The 24305-nt window shown below is 39.4% G+C and overlaps 2 protein-coding genes and 1 pseudogene across 2 annotated transcripts; 1 reads left to right on the top strand and 2 right to left on the bottom strand.

Moving 5' to 3' along the window:
* Nucleotides 1-1766: 1766 nt before the first annotated feature.
* Nucleotides 1767-11397, bottom strand: aspa (aspartoacylase). The gene is made up of 6 exons (XM_014197305.2): nt 10876-11397; nt 6878-7073; nt 6122-6215; nt 5799-5906; nt 3733-3842; nt 1767-3437 (listed from the first exon to the last, which is right to left on the bottom strand). Exons 1-6 carry the CDS (start codon nt 11172-11174, stop codon nt 3246-3248), a joined length of 999 nt encoding a protein of 332 aa, XP_014052780.1. The 5' UTR covers nt 11175-11397; the 3' UTR covers nt 1767-3245.
* Nucleotides 11398-15423: 4026 nt separating this feature from the next.
* LOC123723786 (uncharacterized) lies at nt 15424-16838 on the bottom strand. Its single transcript, XM_045716255.1, has 4 exons — nt 16567-16838; nt 16002-16335; nt 15675-15805; nt 15424-15487 (listed from the first exon to the last, which is right to left on the bottom strand). Exons 1-4 carry the CDS (start codon nt 16803-16805, stop codon nt 15424-15426), a joined length of 768 nt encoding a protein of 255 aa, XP_045572211.1. The 5' UTR covers nt 16806-16838.
* A 51-nt stretch (nt 16839-16889) lies between these two features.
* Nucleotides 16890-21927, top strand: LOC106603423 (ester hydrolase C11orf54 homolog; annotated as a pseudogene).
* Nucleotides 21928-24305: the final 2378 nt, after the last annotated feature.

Raw genomic sequence — 24305 nt, 5'->3', positions numbered from 1 at the left:
GGTCATGGGTGCACCGCAGCCACGCTCAAGGTCCTAAACGATATCATAACCGCCATCGATAAGAGACAATACTGTGCAGCTGTATTCATCGACCTGGCCAATGCTTTCGACTCTGTCAATCACCACATTCTTATCGGCAGACTCAACAGCCTTGGTTTCTCAAATGACTGCCTCGCCTGGTTCACCAACTACTTCTCAGACAGAGTTCAGTGTATCAAATCGGAGGGCTTGTTGTCCAGACCTCTGGCAGTCTCTATGGGGGTGCCACAGGGTTCAATTCTCGGGCCGACTCTTTTCTCTGTATACATCAATGATGTCGCTCTTGCTGCTGGTGATTCTCTGATCCACCTCTACACAGACAACACCATTCTGTATACTTCTGGCCCTTCTTTGGACACTGTGTTAACTAACCTCCAGCTTCAATGCCATACAACTCTCCTTCCGTGGCCTCCAACTGCTCTTAAATGCAAGTAAAACTAAATGCATGCTCTTCAACCGATTGCCGACCACACCTACCCGGCGCGTCCAGCATCACTACTCAGGACGGTTCTGACTTACAATATGTGGACAACTACAAATACCTAGGTGTCTGGTTAGACTGTAAACTCTCCTTCCAGACTCACATTAAGCATCTCCATTCCAAAATTAAATCTAGAATCGGCTTCCTACTTCGCAACAAAGCATCCTTCACTCATGCTGCCAAACATACCCTCGTAAAACTGACTATCCTACCGATCCTTGATTTCGGCAATGTCATTTACAAAATAGCCTCTAACACTACTCAGCAAATTGGATGCAGTCTATCACAGTGCCATCCGTTTTTTCACCAAAGCCCCATATACTACCCACCACTGCGACCTGTATGCTCTCGTTGGCTGGCCCTCGCTTCATATTCATCGCCAAACCCACTGGCTCCAGGTCATCTATAAGTCTTTGCTAGGTAAAGCCCCGCCTTATATCAGCTCACTGGTCACCATAGCAGCACCCACCCATAGTACGCTCCAGCAGGTATATTTCACTGGTCACCCCCAAAGCCAATTCCCCTTTGGCCACCTTTCCTTCCAGTTCTCTGCTGCCAATGACTGGAACGAATTGCAAAAATCACTGAAGCTGGAGACTCATATCTCCCTCTCTAACTTTAAGCACCAGCTGTCAGAGCAGCTCACAGATCACTGTACCTGTACACAGCCAATCTGTAAAGAGCCCATCCAACTATCTCATTCCCATACTGTTATTTATTTTTTGCTCCTTTGCACCCCAGTATCTCTACTTGCACATTCATCTTCTGCACATCTATCATTCCAGTGTTTTATTGCTAAATTGTAATTATTTCGCCACTATGGCCTATTTATTGCCTTACCTCCCTTATCTTACCTCATTTGCACACACTGTATATCGACTTTTCTATTGTGTTGTTGATTGTATGTTTGTTTATTACATGTGTAACTCTATGTTGTTGTTTGTGTCGCACTGCTTTACTTTATCTTGGCCAGGTCACAGTTGTAAATGAGAACTTGTTCTCAACTGGCCTACCTGGTTAAATAAAAAAATAAAAAATAGAGCTGTGCTGCTCTCTTGTGTTCGTATAGCATAATGACATTGCAGAGATGGCACATTCTGAAAACAAATACTGTATATAGATACATACTGTATATCTATCTCTGTTTGTTTTTTATTCCAATAATCAGAAGATATAAGAGTGCATGTACAACTTTCTTCTTAATTTTTTCAAAATTGTAAGATAAAAGCCACTATGATCAATTTACTGATGGTATAATGCAAATGACATATTTATTGATTATGTCACTTTTACAAAAAAGGCATAGCATATACCACAATTGAAATGTTCTGAGGGATTGGAACGAAATCTTTAAATCAGATCACTATTGCTATAACTACATAACATTTCAACAAACAACAAATGCGTAGGACATTATTGGAAAGGAAATTATTGCACAATATACATACAGTATATTTTGAACAGATTTCATGTCCACTCATATGTTATTTTCGAAATTGACATCACACATTAAAACCCACTTACAGTACATCAAAATCACAATAATACCATCATCAACTATTTTCTACCTTCTGACACCAAACACATGTAAATTGACTTTTGAAACACATCACACCTCGTCACATGAAAATAAATCACCTTTACATATCCAACTTCGTATCAAAATAGCATCTGTATTTATTCCACATCTGGGATACAAATGAAACTTTCCCTCACACATGTCATGCAATTATCATAGAAATCACTTATTTTAAGGCAATAGTAGGACAATAGTAGCAGCACCATAATAGTGACCATTGTAGAAAGGTTAGGTGGCATTGATTGTATACATATATAGGATCTTAATTTAATCCTGCAGCAACAGGAAATGTGAGTTATTAAGTGGATGATAACTAATGGACATTTTTGTAGGAGTTGATACATTTTTCGTTAGGGCAAATAAAGTCTGACATTTTTCAGTGGAAATTACAAACTTTATAAGCCTTTTAAAAACTCAAATACACTACAAGTTTGCATTTTCTGCTGTGCAGGAACATTCTCAGCAACAAAAGAGTCCTCAAATTAAGATCCGACATCTGTAGAGAGGTTAGGTAGCATCAAGAGGTTATGTTATTGTATTTTAAGGCCAAGCTCACTAGCTTATTGATTGTAACAACTTGATTATAAGTACAATAGATACAAAATAAAGATTCTCAGGTTGTAGGTTATCCTTTTGATATAATATAAAATTGCCCAACTTCCTGAGCGGTTATATAGAATACAGTATTACGAACAGTGCTTAAGTGTTGTGGTTCTTCTTGGGATTGCGGTACTTTGTATTTGTCATAGATATGTTTACTTTCACTTCACAAAACTTTAAGTTTGCTTAATAAAATCTATTTTAAAATAACAGAAAATGTATTCATCAGAATAATTCTTAGGATAGAAAAAGTTCACAGCTTCATTAAAACCCTAGCAGTGCCTCTAGTCACAGTGACTGTACTTTGCATAGTTAGTTGATCTTAGAACAACATATCAATAAGACATCTAAAAAAGTACAGAGTATAAAACATTACTCTCTAATTATCAATGTGAAAGATATGATGTTCTTTTTAAGTTGTGTCATTGGGAAAACTATAAAGAATATTGTATATAGATATAATATAATAAAGATTAACTGTAAAGAATATAGAATATTGCTGGGGCTTACAACAAACTGAAGTAAACTATACACTGTAACTTTGTCCTATGTTTTTTTGATAGCACCAGCTGCTAAGGTCTCTCGTCTGGTAGTTACAAACGCCTGCTGCTTCTCATAATAAGCAGCTTCGTTAATAAAAGTGGGATAGACGGTGCCAGCACCTTCGTAGCGGATGGTTGTCCCGTCAAACGTTTGGAACATAGGGTCACCAGGGTTCAACGGCTCCCAGTCACAGTCCTAAAGGAGGAATGAACAACAACAAGGAAATTCAAAGCTCAAGAGTTAGAGTTCTGCTTTTTTGAAGAAAAGTAACAAACTACTGCATCCCCACAGTTAAAGAAAACAGCCTGGGATTCTGACTGAGTCATTGGATACACCATCACAGGCCATTGAAATTCACTACTAAATAAATATTTGTTACCCAAGACATTAGGCCAAAAACAGATGTAACTGAAAGGAACAAAAAGTTACAATAAGAAAATAACAATAGACATTTAAAAGTATCATAGCATTTAATAGCCCGGTTTTGTACCTGTAGATTGGGGTGCACCATGGCAATGATGTTGCCATTGGTGTCTCTGGGGTAGTCCATCTTCTCTGAAACTCTGAACACATCCACTGTACAGGGGGGAAACTCCAAGCCTACACAATACAAACAACACACCACATCGTCCTCACTTGTTACTGTGCATGCAAAATAAAGTAAAGGACAAAACATATAGCACTGAAGTAGCTTCCTTGCACACAAATAAAATAATCCTCAACAGTTATGAGAAATATCAATAATAATGTAGCCTATGTACAGTATGTATTTGTGTTATTTTGTAAATAAGTTTGACCATGATTGTGTGCATTACTTTTTCTTCCCTCATTGATTAATCCCCAATCATGTACAAAATAGCCCGTAGTTCCAACTGTTGTTTTGGAGGACCTCACACACAGTTTAATTTCTCAGAGCAGAAAACACAACTCAGCACCAAGGCACACAGCATTCATCAGGCCCCCACTGTGGACCCTGGAGCCAGGCCCCTGGACACCCGATTACAAAACCCTGCTGGCTCCTAATCACATGGAAACTAACCAACTTTCAACAAGTATGCCATTCAGCAGCCTAGCGGGCCTAGTAAGGGGAACGAACATGCAAACTTCAAACTTCAATTCACTCTTGGGAACTACTGCTTGTTTACATAAAATGTGGAGGAAAGCTTGTTGCAGTGGTTGCAGTTTTGAGGTATCATGCAGCTTTTTCCCCCATTCATATTTCCATTAGTTGACAAGCATACTTTCACATATTTTCACATATTTTACAGCTATATGATCTTAATTTGATCACTGTTGTTGCAGGATATTTGCCCTAACTAAAAATGTATTAACCCCTACAAAAAATTCCATTAATTATAATCCACACAATAATTCACATTTCCTGTTGCTACAGAATAATTTTTTGCTTTGAAAAACTGGTCAAATTAAGATCCTACATCTGTACAAATTACATGATACCTCAAAGAGGCAAACACTGTCTGTCTGAAGGAACTGGAAGGGGATCTTATGAAATAGTTGAAGTGGAAGGATTACTTAAAAAAGGTTTGCATGTTAGGAGAACACGACTTGCTCACCCATGAGCAATGTCACAAAAACTGAGTCATTACAGTGATGCTGATAATGCCAGATAGGCTGAAGGGGGAGCAGAGAAGGCTTTTATACAAAACAAAAATAGATACAAAACGACTTAGCCTATTAGACATCTCTCTAAAAAAAAGTTTATGTTGTTGATGTTAGATGTGTATTTCTGTTTTATTATTAAAGTATTGGTAGAGTAGAGACCAATATGTTCTGCAAAAAGCTTTCTCTTACAACAATTGTTTTCTTAACAAAACAAGACGGTGGGTGTCACGGATTCCCCTGGTACTGCTGCTCATTCCGTGTACCAGTTCCGGAGGTCTACGTCACCGGCCTCTAGGCGTCATTGAACTGTTTCATTACACACACCTGGTTCCCATTACCCCTGATTAGTAATTGTATATATGTGCCTTCTGTTTACCATTGTCTTGTGGGTTAATGTTCCCATGTCTGTTAGTCTTGTGAGTACCTGTGCTTTGTTGTTTCGGCTTTCGAGCTGCGTGTATTGTGTACTCGTTATTACGGGTCTCATCCCATGTATTGATATTACGGGTCTCATCCCATGTATTGCTATTACGGGTCTCATCCCATGTATTGATATTACGGGTCTCATCCCATGTATTGATATTACGGTTCTCATCCCATGTATTGATATTACGGGTCTCATCCCATGTATTTATTAGAGGTTTAACCTCGCTCTTTTGTTTGGGTTACATCCCTGTGTTTTTGTTTACGGGCTTCGTCCCCGTGCCTTTCATGGCATGTTGTATTTTTGGGTGGAGTATTAAAAAACCCTATTATGTATTCCTGCGCCTGTCTCCAATCCTTTATATAACGTGACAGTGGGACATTCAAACTACCGCTTAGGTATTTTGTTTTTAATACCTTATAACCATATTAATTTACCACCAGCTGATGTGTGCTGTACAAAATCTATGGAATGTTTATCTTTTATAAGCTTTCACAAATGTTACACACCTTCGTTGAAGAGCTCAATGAAGTCCAGGGCATGTTTCAGTACCAACCTCATAGACTCAAAGATGTTGCTCCTCAAAACCCCCTGAGGTTGTGGGCCAACCTCTAGACCTGAAATAAACACATTCAAAACCTTTAAATATATCCTTTAAATATGTTGTCTTCTTTAGGGACAAATTCAATTTCAATCTATTTAAACTTTGCTTATTTTTGACTCATTTAATAATTACTATTACATTATAAAGTAAAAAAAGTGAAGAAATGCCCCCAACGTACTACAACATCTCAAATTTTTCCAAGACTGTAAGGCTGGAATTTGCACTCACCGATGGGGTGCTTGGCCACAGAGCGTGAAGTTGAATACTTGAGTAGCGGGTGTTCAGTCAGCAGAACTGGACAACTGTCTGGAGCTATGGCTTTCTGCATGACATAATTAAAGATGTCTCAGCATGTGAACAAACACACAACCTCAACACAGAACACATTATTTCCATTACAATATGGCCGCTAATAACACACTAGTCAGAAATATAACAATAAAAGGCTAAGTATGATACATTTTCACTTAAAATACCGTAGTCAAACCAGTGTTTAATAAGTGGTTTTAACCCTCCTCTTTATACATTAGCTAACTTCCTATAGGTTCCCTCTAGTTAACTCACATGTACCATTAAAGAGCACTAATAGGTAACCTTGTGATTCAATCAATGAAATCATTCATTATTCATACAATTAACCCATAATGGGTTAGTGAGTGAGAAAGGATATCCAAAGTGCCCTAAGAGGAAAAACAGAACGGCGGTTTCCCAGACCAGGGTTGGGCTCAATTCGAATTGACGGCTGTCAACTCAGGAAGTGATTTGAATTTAAACTTCAGACATTTTAAAACTTCTGAAATAAATAGCTTCTACTTTTCAGTTTATTAAGAAGTTATAGAAAATAAACGCAATTTTTTCAGTTAGTGAATTGTAATTTTAGTTTATTTCCTGAACTGACTGTGTGAAATTCTAATTGAGCCCAAAAAGCATGTTTTTATTGAGAAAGCGGCACAGCGAGAGGGAGTAAACACTTTCTAAGTTCACCTTGATGTAATGCATCATCTGGAGGTTGAAGTGATCCTTGGAGCTCTCCAGTATGAGCGTACAACCCATGTTGGAGGTGGTGTTGTGGAGGTCGAAGATGACATCGTAGGCCTCAGGGCTTCCTTTAGGTCCAAATGTCTCATTGATCTGCTGGGCCCTCTGGACCTCGTAGGGCAGGTCATCTCCACTAGGGGCGCTGTGGATACACCACTGACAGGTTAACCACTTGTTTTATTGTCACACACACCGGATAGTTGCAGTGAAATGTGTTCTTTTACAGGGTCAGACATAGTAGTATGGCGACCCTGGAGAAAATGAGGGTTTAGTGCCTTGTTCAAGGGCACATCGACAGATTGTCACCTTGTCGACTCGGATATTAAAACCAGCGACCTTTCGGTTACTGGCCTAACGCGTTAACCACTAGGCTACCTGGTAATTACCAGGTAGTTCAGGAGCACTTTACTTTTAGTAGTTCTAACACCTGTGTAGTAACAGTGTAATAGGAGCAACATTGTATTAACAATGTGAAATCCATTTGTGTAATAACTATACTGATAAACTATACTGAACAAAAATATAAATGCAACATGCAACAACTTCAAAGATTTTACTGAGTTACAGTTCATATAAGGAAATCAGTCAATTGAAATAAATTCATTAGGCCCCTAGGATTTCACATGACTGGGTAGGAGTGCATCACTGGGGAGCCAGCCAATCAGAATGAGTTTTTCCCCAGAAAGGGGCTTTATTACAGACAGAAATTCTCCTCATCCACCTGACAGGTGTGGCATATCAAGAAGCTGATTAAACAGCATGATCATTACACAGGTGCACCTTGTGCTGGGGACAATAAAAGGCCCCCTCAGATGATCCCGCAGGTAAAGAAGCCGGATGTGGAGGTCCTGGGCTGGCATGGTTACACGTGGTCTGTGGTTGTAAGGCCGGTTGGAGGCAACTTATGGAAGAGTCATGAACATTCAGTTCTCTGGCAACAGCTCTGGTGGTCATTCCTGCAGTCAGCATGCCAATTGCACACTCCCATAAAACTTGATCAATCTGTGGCATTGTGTTGTGTGACAAAACTGCACATTTTAAAGAGGCCTTTTATTGTCCCCCAGCACAAGGTGCACCTGTGTAATGATCATTTAATCAGCTTCTTAATATGCCACACCTGTCAGGTGGATGGATTATCTTGGCAAAGAAGAAATGCTCACTAACAGGGACGTAAACAAATTTGTGTACAAAATTTGAGATAATTTGAGAAGCTTTTTGTGTGTATGGAAAATGTCTGGGATTTTTTTATTTCAGCTCATGAAACATGGGACCAACAGTTTACATCTTGCGTTTATATTTTTGTTCAGTGTACAATACTGTTCAGCTCCTGTCTAGTAAACAGTGGTCTTATATACACCACATACTAGGCCTACATACTAAACAGCCATTTATAAGCTACCGATTATCCCTAGTAAATATGTGATTCAGAACACAGCACATGCCTTACAATAACTGAGGCAGTTAATGATTGACAGTGGAGTCCGCTACAATAAACAAATGGTGATATAAGACTTACACTTTAACCCTAATGTAAGAAGACCAACAAAACTTTCACCAGACAGCGGTAAATTGTAGCCCACAGATATTGATAACGCCTACTCTGCTACAGGCTGGATGGGAAAGCATTTTTTTTCAAACATAAGGGCATTATCATAATTTTCACAATTTCAGTGTTATTTTGACCTCATAGTGTGGAAATATATTTTTTATTTTACAGAAAAATCACATTTTTAACTGCACTATCCCTTTAAGAGTATAGAAGTATGATCAGATTCATGCATATTCATGCTCATATTCAAAGGGTACGTTCCTAAATTTTGGTAAACTAATGTAGCAGGGGTAAAAGAAACGCCTGAAACTAGATCCCCTACATACTGGTCTGGACAAGAAGAAAAAAAAACATTGGGGGGAGGTTCTCTTCTGCACTGTTGAAACAATCCAGTAAATGTGGAGGAAGAGATAAGATGGAGTGTCGCCTTGTTAATGTCTAAAAGCAGAAGTAGTGTCACAGGCTCTCTTTCTATTTCCCCTGAAAACCGGAACATCCTGTTGTTGGGGAGTCGGCAAAAGCTAACATTTTGGAGAACAACAATATCACAAAGCATGTTCTTTTTCTGACCCTCAAAAGCAGCACATTTATTTGGACCATATTCTCACAGCCTTGCAGTTCTGTTGCCTGGCTACCCAAACTCCTTGCTCCAGCCAAACACTACGCCACAGCCATGGACGTTAGTTTCTTCTCCGCAGTGAGTCTGGATCTGATTACCTCCTCAACGATGTCTAGAACGCAAACACATTCTAACTGTTCTGATTGGTTTCAGAAACCGATGTGTTGGGTCAGAGCCAGAACACATGTGGGTAAAGCGGCATTTGGAAAATGTATCATTGGCTTTGATACTCTTATTGGTTATCGATGATCCAATCGCTGATGTTGTTTTGTACAACACACCTCATTTTGTCATCACCACAAACACCTTCAATGATGACAGTCTCAGACTGAAGTATGTAGCGAACATAGAGCAGAGGAAGTCTCATCTGGCAAGCATTTCTGAGCAATTATTACAACATCTGAGCGTCTTATGAACCAATGACTAAGCTAATCTTCAGTGATTCTTATCATGCTGCAACCTATGCTCACAAAATTGATTCACAATACCATTGGATAGCTGAAATGTTTCCTTCCTCTCCTATGCCTTTTTTAACAATTCTAAAACAACAAATGCTCTAATGCTGAACCAGCATGTTCTCCAAGCTGCCCCAATAGCATAATGGCACCTGTGCTACCCATTTTTTGTCTCTTTCTCTCCCCCCGCCCAACTCCCTTTTGACTGTATATCTAGCAATGTCCGGATAGTTAGGACTATCATGTAGCACAATAGAGACAGGTAGGTCTGTCAAAATGCAGTTATTCTCCACCCTCAGTAGGCTATAAAAGAAAAACTATGCCAGATAGATTATGAAAAATGTGTGGTTGATTGGTTAAAAGACAACTATAGGTCTACCAACCAGCTTACACCAAACACCAAAATTCCAGTATAAAACCACAAAAACATTACAGGAATGTATCTTGGAATCAGGAGTGCAGTCCATCGGCCTGATATAAATACAAATGCTATAATTAGAATATGTCTTCAAGGAGGTAATCAGCTTAGCCTGCCTAAAAGATGTGTCAACAACATGGTAGGGTGACTAGAGAGGAGTCTGCTGAGTAGATGCAATACTCCAGTGAAAAATGAGTTTATAATCTATTCGACTACATCTACAGACACCGAAGAGAAGCATTATTTCTACATTTAGACTATATTTTGAAGGTTCAAAATGTGGATTCAAGCCTACCTATATCATGATAGCAAGGAGATGGAAGGTGCTTGATTCCCCTGCATACACACTGAAGTTTTCAAACTAGGCCTATTTGGCCATTGGGGCATAATGTCAAGTTAGAAGCAAAATAAATCATTACACATGTAATTGAATGAATAGGCTACTGTTGAAGAGCCTGCTGTATTATGAAACATGAACTTCTGCCAGTCCAATCCTTCTGCTGTCATGCACTTGGACCAACTCCAAGCTCATTTGTAACTCAGCCACATTCTGCTCACGTTTTCTCCAGAGGCTGGCTGAAAATCAGCTGTGAGTCTGTGTAAGCATGAATACAGTAACTTTGCTAGAATTGGAGCAGTCCAACTTTTTTTCTCTCAAGAAATTCACAAATTTCAGGATTTCCATAATAATCTGTTCAGCAATTGCTTATAATAAGCCATAATAAACATACATCCTTAGCACCATGGGTCCACAATATGTATACAAATAAGAACATCTATAATATGGCAATTCCAGAGTTGTCTCTAGACAATATAGACTTTAAGTGTATTTTGGTACTGAGAACTAAATAACACTGGACAGACAGATAAACACGACTCAACGTCAAAGGTCCCGCTGTTTACCTGAGATTCTCGGTCGTGAACGCTCTGTTAAGATCTGTGTCCACATATCTAGTGCATTTCTCCACGGCTCTTGGGTTCGTTATGAAGGGTTTCGTCTCAACTCCCTTTCTTTGAATTTCTTTTCCATTCTGTATCCATAGATTTACAAGCGTTACGCCTGACATTTCATTTCCGTGCGTGCCTCCAAAAATAGCAACTCTTCTCGCCTCGTGAAAACAAGAGACATTGGTACTTGAAGTCATAGCGGTAGTGAAGGCTGGAATATTGAACAGTTGATACAAGCCCTCAGATGAAAGCATGAGCTTGAGGACTCGGAGAGCAGCCGCGGAAAGTTGCCAGGCTATAAAAACCACGGTTGACGTTTCTTAACCAATTGTGATATGAATGCTGTTCGGGTAGTACACTTACATAATACCGCCGCTGGACTACTGTGACCACTCACCACCGAACATAACTCCGTCGTGTTGTACATTACTTGAGAAGGTTGGGTTAAGATCCTCCCACAACAGCCTACACATACTAGGCTATCCATTATGGATTGGTTGTGATATGGTTTTACAATTTCATAAATATGATTTTCACAGTTAATCTTAAAGTTGCAACCACATTTTTAATTATTCTGTTGCAACCAGATTATCAATTCATATTACATATTTATATATGAACGTTGTTTTATAGGCCTATATATCTGTCTAGACAATATTTGCCTGAACTGATCTAATTCTATGAATACAGTGCTGCTAATCAATAACACATTAGTCTTACAATAAAACATTGATAAACTGTACATTTACTGTGCATCCTTCAATAGACAGTCATACTTACAAATACATTTGTATGGAGCCAATATAAAAAGTATTACTATAGCTATAATGGTTGTGGAGACAATGTATAGACTAGGCCTTCATATGATGCACTGCACACAAAGGATATTGCATCAATGTCTCTTACTGAAGGGAATTACATTAGAAATGTAATCTATTTCAAAACTGAACAAGAAACAAATCTTATCAAATGTACACATTAACCACTTTCTCATACAGCACTGGCATACATTATATGGTGTAGGACTAATGAAACATCATGACAGTTGAATCCAAGTTATAAACATATCACTTACACTGCAATAAAACCAGTTTGAGTCAAACCAGTGCGTTTCGTCTTAAGTTGTCCACTAGGTGACAGGGTAGGATAAAGATATTATTTACAAAACACCATTTAGTGGTAACTTAACACTGAAAACGTTCACTGTTTATCTGACTAGCCTATGCATGCACATTTATCATCTGAATATGTTAATTGATCATCTGAATGCGCATACAAGTGTCTTTAAAGAGTGGAAGAACAACCATCAGAGGTGGTGTACAATGAATGTACTCATTTAAAAATCTGTTCCTTTATAACCAAAGGCCACCATCAAAAATCCATTGGGGCATAATGTCAAGTTAGAAGCAAAATAAATCATTACACATGTAATTGAATGAATAGGCTACTGTTGAAGAGCCTGCTGTATTATGAAACATGAGCTTCTCCAAGCTATGGGTTGTTTTATTCAGATGGCATGCTTCATGTCATCACCACTGAGGCAATGTGTTCGGTTGCGAGGTAATCCTGATTTGCATCATACATACATCATCCTCTTGTCTTTTCCATGCTTCTTCTTCTTCTTCTTCTTCTCTGCTGATGAAACCAGTTCATGGGAGATTGATACAGGATCAGGATTAATCTGTGGTAAAGGCAGACAGTCTGACGTCACCTCTGACATCTCCCCGGTCTGTCTTCCATCTGTGCGCTTCGGGGCAACTGATTCCTTGTTAGTTTTTCTATTTATTTTCTTCTTCTTTTTCTGTGACTCTGTTTCTGTGTATTGGGTCCATAGAACTCTGGGTCGTTTCAATTAGTATTGCAGTGTTATCATTTATTTTCTTCTTCTTCTTCCTCTTCTTTTTCTGTGACTCTGTTTCTGTGTATTGGTCCATAGAACTCTGGGTCGTTTCAATTAGTATTGCAGTGTTATCATTTATTTTCTTCTTCTTCTTCTTCCTCTTCTTTTTCTGTGACTCTGTTTCTGTGTATTGGGTCATAGAACTCTGGGTCGTTTCAATTAGTATTGCAGTGTTATCATTATCTTGATGTCCTACCGCTGGTACTTTGTAATCAGTGGATTTCCTCCTCTTTGTCTTTTTCCTCTTTCTCTCTGAGGATATAAAGGCACTTTCAGCTTCAAGTCTCACTTCAGTTGTATCTATCTTTTTTTTCTCTTCTGGTCTAGAATTTTTTACAGTTGCGCTCATCCTCTGAGATACTTTAGTTGCATAATTTTTCAGTCTTCCCTCAGGATCATGTTTAGTGAGGGAATTCTTATTTTTCTTAGTTTTTCTCTGAGAAACTGTATCATCTGGAGTCAAAGCAGAACTCTCACACCCCTCCAAAGATATGCCAATACTCTCTTTTTCCAGTGGAGCTGCTGTATCCTTGTGTATGACAGAACAAGTGTCTTTAGACCCATCTCGCTTTTTCTTCTTCATCTTTCTTGGGCTACTGATCTCATCTGTTTCAGGTGGTATGCTGTCCTTTTGATGTCTCTCCTCTGTGCTCAAAGGAGTTACTAAATCCCTATCTTTCTTCCCCTTTTTTCTTGGTGGCACAGTGTCAATGGATTCAGACACAGAACTCTTGAGGGTGATATGGCATTTTTTTATATTATCCTCTTGTTGTCGAACAACGGCGCCATCGTCAGTTGAAGATTTCCTCCTCTTCCTCCTCTTCTTCTCCGTGACCATGTCTTCAGACCTCTGATGGGTCACAACATTCTCTTTGGGTCTGGCCTCAGAATCTTCATGAATGTCAGAATTCTGCTTCTTATCTCGTTTGCGTTTTTTCTTCTCCAGTGTATCGATTTCACCAGATTGAGATAAAGTACTTGTAGTCAGAGGAATTTCAGTATAATTTCCCACCATTTTATTGCTACAGGAATCCCCATCTTTCTTTGCCTTTTTCTTTTTCCTAAAATAAATTGTTCCGTCACTCTGTGCCAAAGAATTGTCTATTGGTGCCATGGTTTTATGCTTCTTTCTCTGGGCTACCAATTTAGTAAGTTGGACTATAGAGCACTCAATTGTTTTCTGTCTTATATCAGTAGCATTTACCTGTAGGTTTGTGACAGTATCTTCAGGGAGGGTTGAAATGTTTGTTCTCTTTTGGGGTCTTATTACCTCATCTAAATGTGATTCCAAACTCAAATTTGGAAAATGTCCTTTTTCTGGTCCTTCCTCCAGGATGGCATGTGCTGTGGAATTCTTATATTTTTTCTTCATTTTCTTCAGTTCTATGTCTTCAGTCTGAACTATAGCACCACCTCCAGCATGGGATGATAGCTTTGGGTTCTCTTCCTGTCTTAGGCCTATATCTGTATCAGCATGGCATGGTGAATCCCTCCTCCTCTCCTTTTTTCTCTTCTTTTTCTGTGGCATAATCATTTCACCAGACGCAGACACAGAATGCTCTGCCTTGTTATCCTGGGTTATCTCAGTAGCCTCTCCTCCCTGTATGGTGCTTGTACTCACACAGGTGACTAGTTCCTGATAATCTGGAGCCTCTTGGCATGGAGGCTGCCCAACTCGGTCCTCTATACTTTTATCATCTCCTCCCTCTCTTTTCCTGTTCTTTTTCTTCCTCTTCTTTTCATAGCCTCCCTCAGCATCAACATTTGTACAGTCATTTGTGAGCTCTGGATCTGTTGAAGGGGGGTTGTGACCTTTAATTCCAGGATCAGCCTCTGTTTCCCTTGTCTGGTTCTGATGGTTACGATCAGGGCTCCGCTCAGTCACACTGGGGGTCATGGCTCTGCCCACTTGGGTCCTCTCCAAACAGCTTCCTTCACTTTCCTGCACTTCATTAATAGGTGAACTCGTTATGTCCACTGCCTGGTCTATTCTACTCCCCTCTACTTCCTCACTGACAAATCCGATATTCAGCATTGTCTTCCATTCTGTCAATGAAATGTCCATGTTGTCGTTTTCTTCCTGTCCATCTGTATTGTCAGCTAAATGTATACTAGGTTCTTCTGTTTCATTGCGGACCGAACTCCTACCAGATGAACATCTAACGCAACTGACTGACTCTGGGTTAGTCTCTTCTTCTGCCATGTTACATTTCTCAGGTACGATTCGCCGTGACCCAGCAAAATTCCGCTTTGATGGTGTGTCTTTAATCATTTTGGAAACCAAGGAAAGAGTGTGTTTGACATGAGGGAGGTGTTGTGTTTTCTTTGTGCTCCGTTTCTTTGTCTTGGCGGTGGAGTCTTTGCTAACAGATGTGGAGTCTTTGGTGAGGTATTTGCTTACAGATGAAAACTTTCTGCATTGCTTTTCAGCTTCATATGACGGATGACGCCAAGTTCCCCTATTTTTCTTTTTCAGGAATGGCATTAAAAGTGTATTTTCCTGTAAGAAAGAAATGTTTTGATAAATGTACTGCCAGACTTGAAATAGCAAATCATTGACTCATATGATGCAATGAGAAAAAGAGCCTAGATAAAATGTAACATTATTTGATCATACTCACCACCACTCTGATGTCATCATCACTACCTTCAGATTCCTCCTCCTGTCTGTAGGTCCATAGACAAAACCCCAGCATTATACACCTCAGAAATATACAATCATTATAAAGAAGCTCAAAGGAAGAAATGTGTTCTGCCCACTGTTTCATAGCTCAAATCTACCTTAAGAGCACTGATCATCTCCAGCAATTACAACCTTTTCTTATTTCAAAATTTAGAGCTGTAGAAAACTTACTCTGACAGTGGAGACAGTTCACCTTCCTCATCCAGATATCTGTTTGGTAAAGCTGAGGCTAACGTCGCTTTTCCTTTAGAGAACTTCTTCAGTGTTTTGACGCATCTAAAAAAGCCTCCAATTGCCTTACTCTATTGGAAACAAAAAGGGGTTTAATGTCAGTGAGACTGAGAAGACATTTGGAAGCATATGACACATTAGTACCCACAAATACATTCGGCCTATATATGATCCAAATGATAAGTATCAGAAGCTGGACTTTGTTTTATTTTATGACAGATCTTTTTTTACTGTACGAATTTGACTCAAGAAGTGCTGCCTACTTACCGAGAAGGTCACACTGTTTAATAGTGGTAGGTGTGTGTTTCTGTAAGCCCTCTCTCGACTAGATACGGGTTTACTTCTGTAAATGCTCCCCAGGAAGGGAAAGGAGTACTTTTTCAGGCCATGCTTCTCTGCTTTCCTCTTGTGATGTTTCATTGCATGTGAGACCTGCTGCTTCTTTTGGGGAGTGGCAGGTCCATCTTCCGCCCCACTCTCATCCTCTGATTCTATGGTACATGTGAACTCTGACCTCTCCTTTGAGTGACATCTTCTCACAGACCTCACCACCTCAGACACTGGCACTTGAGTTATGAACAGGCTGTCCCCTGAATCCCTACTGATATAACGTTATGTGTGAGAAAAGGCAAAGACAAGCATTGCAATGTTCACACTTTTGGTTGTGTTAATTGTAATGTTAATTCAAATACATTTTTCTTGACATTGTTGTAATAAGCTAGCTATAGGAATCCATTCTGAATGCTTCACACATTTATGTAGAAGCATTGCTGAGGGCACAGCACTGACTTTTAACCAATTTATCGGGGTTCATCTTTCCATGTGTGCTTACCTGTCTGCTGAAGAGTCAGTGCCATGGTCTGTGACGGGATGGGATAACACATATTCCTGCCCACTGAGAGCAGCCTCGAAATAATGTGAGATTGTTTTGACGATATCAGGATCGGGGGTCTCCAGAATGATCTGGGATGAATTATCTTCTGCTGCTTCATAAACGCCTTCTGAGTTCAACAGAGTGCGTGTATTATTAATTTCAACTCGTCGAGCTTGCAGGTCACTGACAGAAGCCATGAGGTACAAAAAAATGTATACCTTGTATCTATTCTACCTGTACACAGCACACGCGGTCATGTTTGGACAAATTCACACGGTCAACCAGGAAGTGAGACGAGCAGACGTCGTTACGTAACGTCAGAGAATATTTGTGGGACAACCAAGGTTTTTCTACGAGTTCTTCATTGACTCGCGCTACACAGCTCGTGTACACTAGCACGCGGTGCCGCGCGGTGAAACACCACTTCCCATTCATTATAGAGGCTTGTGAAAGCGGTGAGAAGCAGAGTGGGCGGGGGTCCGTTGGGTGGCGCGAACATGGCGTGGAAGGCGGTGAAAAAGACCAGCATTTCCCATCGTTTTATGCAGATCACCAACGCGACCGCTGGGCGATGACCAATCTGTGATCTTCATTCGCTCGAGGCTTGTGATTCCTACAGGGTACGGAATGGCAGACGTCAGCAAGACTGAACAGTTGCTGTTACATGTCCCGAAATTGAAGGAATTGTGTGACGTAAAACATATTTAGGAAATTGCGAATTAGTGTATGCATGGATTTACTGAACACTTGGTTTTAAACGATATTGAACTGTCTGTCTGATTCAAATCTTCCTTTCCTCCTCTTACCACTACAGTGTTGCAGCGAGGGCTGAAGAACAATTTTGCTGACAGACCTCATTTAAGTTTCCCATCAAGGGTAACAGGTTGCAACTTCTTGCACAAATGTATCGTTTTGCATTTCAGTAACACATTATTTTAAGGTACACGTATTTTATAAGTATGTGTATAAGTTGCTTATAAGGCCATTATTATGTCATATAATTAATAACTTCTTCGGATAGGTGTCCCTTCCACGGGATGGTTGAGCATCAGCATGAGGTCGTAATTAACAATAAAATTTCCCAGGACATAGACATATCTGACATAGTAGCTATTACAGTGAAATAATACCATGCTATTGTTTGAGGAGAGTGCACAACTTTGGACATGAAAAGGTATTAATAAACAAATTAGGCACATTTGGGAAGTCGTGATACAAAATTTTGAACAGAAATACAATGGTTCATTGGATCAGTCTAAAACGTTGCACATACACTGATGCCATCTAGTGGCCAAACTCTAAATTGCACCTGGGCTGGAAAAATACATTATGGCCTTTCTCTTCTATTTTAAAAAGATGATGGTACAAAAAATACACATTTTTTTCCCTTTGTATTATCTTTTACCAGATCTATTGTGTTATATTCTAATACATTCCTTTCACATTTCCATAAACTTCAAAGTGTGCAAATCTGTCATCAAGGCAAAGGGTGGCTACTTTGAAGAATCTCAAATATAAAATATATTTTAATTTGTTTAACACACTGATTCCATATGTGTTATTTCATTGTTTTGATATCTTTACTATTATTCTACAATGTAGAAAATAGTAAAACATAAAGAAAAACCCTTGAATGAGTAGGTGTGTCCAAACTTTTGACTGGTACTGTATATGGAAGTTCTGCTGTTTATGCAAGTAAAAATATGGTCAGACTTTAGAATAAGGAATACATATTGAGGTAATATGACCTTATTAGTCCCACATTGAGATAGCTTACTAAGAGTCTGTTTCTTGTGTAACTTGCTCTTAATTAACTATTAATATGCTTTTATTATAACTAACAGTGAGGTTATTAAGGATTGTCCAGTTATACATGACTTATAACGTTTGAATAAGAAAACACTTAAGGCCTAATATATATATGACTAATAAGACATAATAAAGGCCTTATAAGCTACATATATACACACTTATAAACTACAAATTAGTGGCCAATATTATGCAGTGATACTTTGTTACCATCTCCACCGCAATATTTATTTTACCTATCAACAGGGTTGTGTGGAAAATCACGCATTACAGATGTGGGGGGAGTGCCATATTTGGTCCCCCTGGTAAAAATGGACAAGGTACAGTGATTGAAAGCCATAACGATAAACTGATATGAGATTAATGCTATTACAATTGGTCCAATATAAATTCTTATTTCTCCCTCCAAGGAGTACAACATGAACAATGTATGAAAGGAAATGGAGCTACCTGGAGCATTCATTCTTGGTGCAGGAGCTGTATCCTCCAGAAATGTTGGAATGAATGCAGAGGTTTGTTAGTTGCCAAAATTATTTTCCCATTGTCTTGATATATTCATGCAGTTTTGTCAGACTTATTATGATTACGTGAATAGAAAGACTTTCTGAAGTTGTCCATTTCAATTGCAAACTTTGGGAGGATAGGATACATTATGGTACCAATTCATTGGACGCTTAAATTAGACACAACTTAGTTGAAGACGGTTTGTTTTATTATTAGTCAATAAGTTGAGTCTTATCTCATTTTAATTATCATCACAATAGATGATGCCTCTGGTGCTCACTGAAGCTGAGTGAAGGCCTGCAGTGAATAGCAGCTGGTTGTCCTCCATCAATCCAGCTGATGGCCAGTGCCTACTGGAGAAAAACAGTGATACATTTTCAGACTGTGACTTCAGACTGCTGGCAAACCTATATGCATGTGAGGGAAAGCCTGGAAAGGTAAAAGATGGAGGGTGTGGATGGTAAGAGAATGTGATGAATACAGTGTAGATTATTTTGATACTTGGAATTATAACTATTATAATTATAATGTTCATATCAATTTAAAAACCAAGTGAGATTTTATGCCTCACTATAATTTAAATTGTGCTTAATCATTGTGTATGAATCATTATTTATGTTCCTGGTGAATAAAACCCGCCTCTGGTTATGCATTGACATAAAGTGCCCTTTAGGATCATCATTGAAATCATGTTTACATGAACTAAGACCTCCCTGTCTGTGTTTGCTCCCAAAGGTTTACTTTAGGTGAACAAATATTTAACAGGAGACTCTAAACTGGTTGTGTAATCAGTGCTGAAAATTATTTTTACAATTTTCTGTCACGGTCAGGTCATAGAGGTGAGAGCCAAAAGGACAACAGGTGGGTGCCTTGTGGGTGCTCTTAGGAAGTCCATGGAGGAGCACTGTCCTGATAAAAGCCTGGCTCTCGGGGGCACCTTCTTCATCCAGAAAGGGAAGGCCAAGATCCACATCATGGTAAAAAGATAAAACATGCAGATATTTGTGTTGACAGGATTCTGTGACATGGTGTTGTGGTTTCAAGGCCCAATGCATGCTTATTGCTTTCTCTATCTAATTGCCATGACTTAAAATGTTTGTTGCCAAACCATATCAATGGACACCAATAATCAGAATGTATGTAGCCCTTATTACTGAGGCCTCAAAAGCTGCTTAGACAGGGAGCCCAATTCTGATATCTTTTTCCCACTAATTGGTCTTTTGACAAATCCCATCAGATCTTTTTACATTATCTCTTTTTTAGAGGTGATCTGATTGGTCAAAACACCAATTAGTGAAAAAAATATCAGAATTGGGCTGCCTGTTTAAATGCAGCCAAAGAGAGCATTACCAAATCCCATTTCTTGTCTTTCTGGTGCCTTCCTGTGCATAGCCAAGGGAGTTCTCAGCCTGCCCACTCAACTCCAACGACGATGTGAACAAGTGGCCGAAACACTTTGAGGTCAGCGCACCTCTCATCTGCCAGACCATGAGTATAGACTTAATCTATTGTTCCTAACTGGACTTTTGTTTGCTATCTGCACTTTTTACTAATTGGCTTTTTTTTGGTCTATCCAGGGATTGGACCTACGTGTGGAGCACACTCACTGCTTCAGCCACAATGGAGAGGGTGGCCTTCCCTGTGGCTCAGTTGGTAGAGCATGGTGTGTGCAACGCCAGAGTTGTGGGTTCAATTCCCACAGGGGGCCAGTACAAAAACAAATGCATGAAATGTATGCATTCACTACTGTAAGTCGCTCTGGATAAGAGCGTCTGCTAAAATGACTAAAATGTACTACATAGACACCACTTCTGACACCGTGGAATACCTGGAATACTTCATGCCTGCCGAGTTTGTCTACCGCATCGACCGACCCAAGGACACCCACGATGTTGAGTGAGACTGAAACATATGACACTTGACAGTCAAATCAATGTTAGAAAGTCCTACCGTTTGATCTTGATTATCTTACTGAATCAATAGTTGATGATCGTCTACAATATATCTTATATTATGCTTGATCAAAAGGCCTTTGCTTTGATGGTTTTACAACAAAGACCAAATTGTTTTAGTAAAGACAATACTGTGGTCCTTAAACTAAAAGTTTTGAACAATAACTCAGAAACATTTCAAGAATCGTTTGATTTTTGAAATTATTTTGATTCAAATAATTCTAACATTTCATTATGTTGTACTTTTGGGAATTAACTACCCGTCCATAATTTCTACGATAAAACAGCATCCGTGCTTTTCTTGTATTATTTTCCCATTTTCTCAAATCAAATCGAAGTTTATTGGACGCGTACACAGTTTAGCAGATGTTATAGTGGGTGAAGCGAAATGCTTGTCTTACTCTTAACAGTGCATACAAATATAAAACATTTTTGATAATTTATGTTACTGTCCCCACTACAACAACAAATACTTAAATAAATACTTAAATAAATGTAATTTTGTCCTTAAAACATTTAATAGAAATACTGTGGAATTACATTACTTCCTATGGAGGACTGTGCCAAATGGGGAGTGCCAATATGGCCGACCGGTGGCTTCAATGCCTCCCAATGGCCATACATAGCATCCGCAATCAGGGTTTGTAGAACATTTGGTTTCAACCCTCGGCCTTCGTCAGGGGTTTAGTAAAACCATTTTACAGATGGAAAAAAGAATGAGGCTTTAATAAATTTGAAAATGGCCTCCTATGGGCTCAGGGTCCAATCACAATCTATTGGTTAGTCTATGCCAAAAAGAAATGGTCAGATTTCTGCAACTGATTTAAAGGCCCAATCAGCAGTTGAAAACATAAGAAAGCGTCCTCCCCGCCATTGTTTCGGTAAAAAGCTGAGGGATACGGCTGGGGAAACGCAACCATTCTGGATGCAAGCCAGGACTGACCATCCAAGATACCAAAATTATACACTGAAAAAAATATAAACACAACATTTAAAGTGTTGTCACATGTTTCATGAGCTGAGGAGCATTTCTGTCACGTCCTGACCAGTATAAGGGGTTATTTGTTATTGTAGTTTGGTCAGGGCGTGGCAGGGGTGTGTTTGTTTTGTGTTGTCGGGATTTTGGGGTATTGTTCTATGTTTTATATTTCTATGTTTTTTCTATGTTGTGAATTTCTTTGTTGGCCTGGTATGGCGCTCAATCAGGGACAGCTGTACATCGTTGTTGCTGATTGGGAGCCATACTTAGGTAGCCTTTTTTCCACCTATCTTTTGTGGGAAGTTGTTTTTGCACTGCTGTATTTTAGCCTGCAAAACTGTTTAGCTGTGATTCGTTTTTTCGTTTTCTTGTTTTTGTGTAGTGTTTGAAATAAAAGTAAAATATGAGCATTCACATACCCGCTGCATTTTGGTCCAATCACTACGACGGCCGTGACAATTTCTGTCAGTAATAAAGCACTTTTGTGGGGAAAAACTAATTTGCTGGACCTGGCTGCCAAGTGGGTGGGCCTATGCCCTCCAAGGCTGCAACCCTGCCCAGTCTTGTGAAATTCATAGATTAGGGCCTAATTTATTTAAATGTAATGATTTCTTTATATGAACTGTAACTCAGTAAATTCTATGAAATTGCTGCATGTGGCATTTATATTTCTGTTCAGTGTATTCGGAAAGTATTCAGACCCCTTGACTTTTTCCATATTTTATTACGTTACAGCCTTATTCTGAAATGGATTAAATAGTTTTCCCCACCCTCATCAATCTACACACAATACCCCATAATGACAAATCAAAAACAGTTGTTTTTTTTAATTCGCAAATTAATACAAATAAAAAAACTGAAATATTACATTTACGTAAGTATTCAGACCCTTTGTTGAAGCACCTTTGGCAGCGATTACAGCCTCGAGTCTTCTTGGGTATGAAACTACAAGCTTGGCACATTCTTCTCTGCAGATTCTCTCAAACTCTGTCAGGTTGGATTGGGAGTGTCGCTGCACAGCTATTTTCAGGTCTCTCCAGAGATGTTCAAGGAAGAGTCTTGGGGGTTCCAGTCTTGGGTTTTTTTCTCTGGCAGGCACTTCTTCTTCTATGGTATATTGGCGATCACACAATTTAATGTGCACCCGCCATCTACTATGCGGGATGGAAAGAGGATTCCCCAAAACCTGAACTGCCAAAATATTGCCAAAAAAGAAATAAATCAAACAACTTCTATTAAAAAAATTCATTAAATAGATCTGATCCCTACACCGGCTCAAGGGGAGCCTGGGAGGGCAGGTCTTCCGGCGCCAGTACCCCTTGCAAGTGTTTCAATGTAAAATCCTTGAGTCCCAAAAACGTTTCTGCTGCAGCCACAATAATCTAGTCTAGTTTCTTCTACTTTTTTTTAGACTTGTGCTGTACAGTTTATAACTGTGGCAATGAACGCAACAAAATCTACCTTTTTAACACACAGGGTATCTTTTGTCTGGCAGCAAACATTTACTACAGGCTGTGGTGCATCCACTACCATATCTTCACTAGCATCACTGTTTTCTCAATTATTTTAATCACCTCCGCATAGGAGATTCGATTGACTGCCCTAACCTTTGCCACCTCAATTTCCTTCACCCTTACAGGGCACTCCAGGAACTCAGGATCATGATCCCCACCACAATTGCAACACTGTCGTCTTTCTACACACCTTTCTTCAGTATACTCTGTTCGTCTGCACTCACTTGAAACATGGCCAAATCCTTTACAATTCTTAAACTGCAGTGTTTTGGGGACAAAAGCTCTTACATCTTACATAACCAAGCTTCACATGCATAGGTATTTGCTCTTTATCAAAAAAGAACAGGACCGACAGACTTTCTTCTTTCTCTCCATTCACCCACCGTGTCAGACACTGGGCACCAACCAAATCAGGAATTATCTTCAGGTATTCAACCGGAACATCCGTCGTCACCCCTGAGATGACTCCTTTGACAGGTGCTCTACCCTGAAGTTCAAAACATAACATTTCTGTTGTCCGGATTCTTTTAAGGCCCAATGCAATCTTCCTCTGCTCTTCAGAAATACAATCAATCAGAATAAGACCACTCCTGCTCACTTTGATAGACTCCACTTTTCCAAGCGCATACTTCACAATTTTTTACACCTCAAACGGGTTTCCCACATACGCATCCTTACTCAACAAATGCATCCCAACAAGAAGCGATTAATTATCATTTACACACGTATCCTTCAGTCCAATTGTAGACAATTTCCTTTTTGTTTCAGTTTTTGATATTACTGTTGTCCATTCAGAACATTCGTCTTCACCAAATTTACTCAACTCGCTGCTTAATTCAAACTCAGCATCCACTTCCGCCATCTTCTTCGGCTTTCTTCCCAACGCATCTGACAGGCACTGTCAACTGTGGGACCTTATATAGACAGATGTGTGCCTTT

The sequence above is a fragment of the Salmo salar genome, chromosome ssa04 (genome assembly GCF_905237065.1).
Source record: "Salmo salar chromosome ssa04, Ssal_v3.1, whole genome shotgun sequence".
Lineage (NCBI taxonomy): Eukaryota > Metazoa > Chordata > Actinopteri > Salmoniformes > Salmonidae > Salmo > Salmo salar.
Note: the sequence above shows the minus strand (reverse complement) of the source record. Positions and strands in the feature narration are given on the sequence as shown.

Excerpts from the sequence above, each read along its gene's own strand:
- aspa (XM_014197305.2), bottom strand. The coding sequence starts at position 11,174 with ATGCTTTCATCTGAGGGCTTGTATCAACTGTTCAATATTCCAGCCTTC. Across the intron at positions 7,074-10,875 it reads TTCACGACCGAGAATCTCAG|CGCCCCTAGTGGAGATGACC; the intron begins GTAAACAGCGGG and ends GTGTATCCACAG. Across the intron at positions 6,216-6,877 it reads AGATGATGCATTACATCAAG|AAAGCCATAGCTCCAGACAG; the intron begins GTGAACTTAGAA and ends TATGTCATGCAG.
- LOC123723786 (XM_045716255.1), bottom strand. The coding sequence starts at position 16,805 with ATGGCTTCTGTCAGTGACCTGCAAGCTCGACGAGTTGAAATTAATAAT. Across the intron at positions 16,336-16,566 it reads ACTGACTCTTCAGCAGACAG|TAGGGATTCAGGGGACAGCC; the intron begins GTAAGCACACAT and ends ACGTTATATCAG. Across the intron at positions 15,806-16,001 it reads TAAACAGTGTGACCTTCTCG|AGTAAGGCAATTGGAGGCTT; the intron begins GTAAGTAGGCAG and ends TGTTTCCAATAG.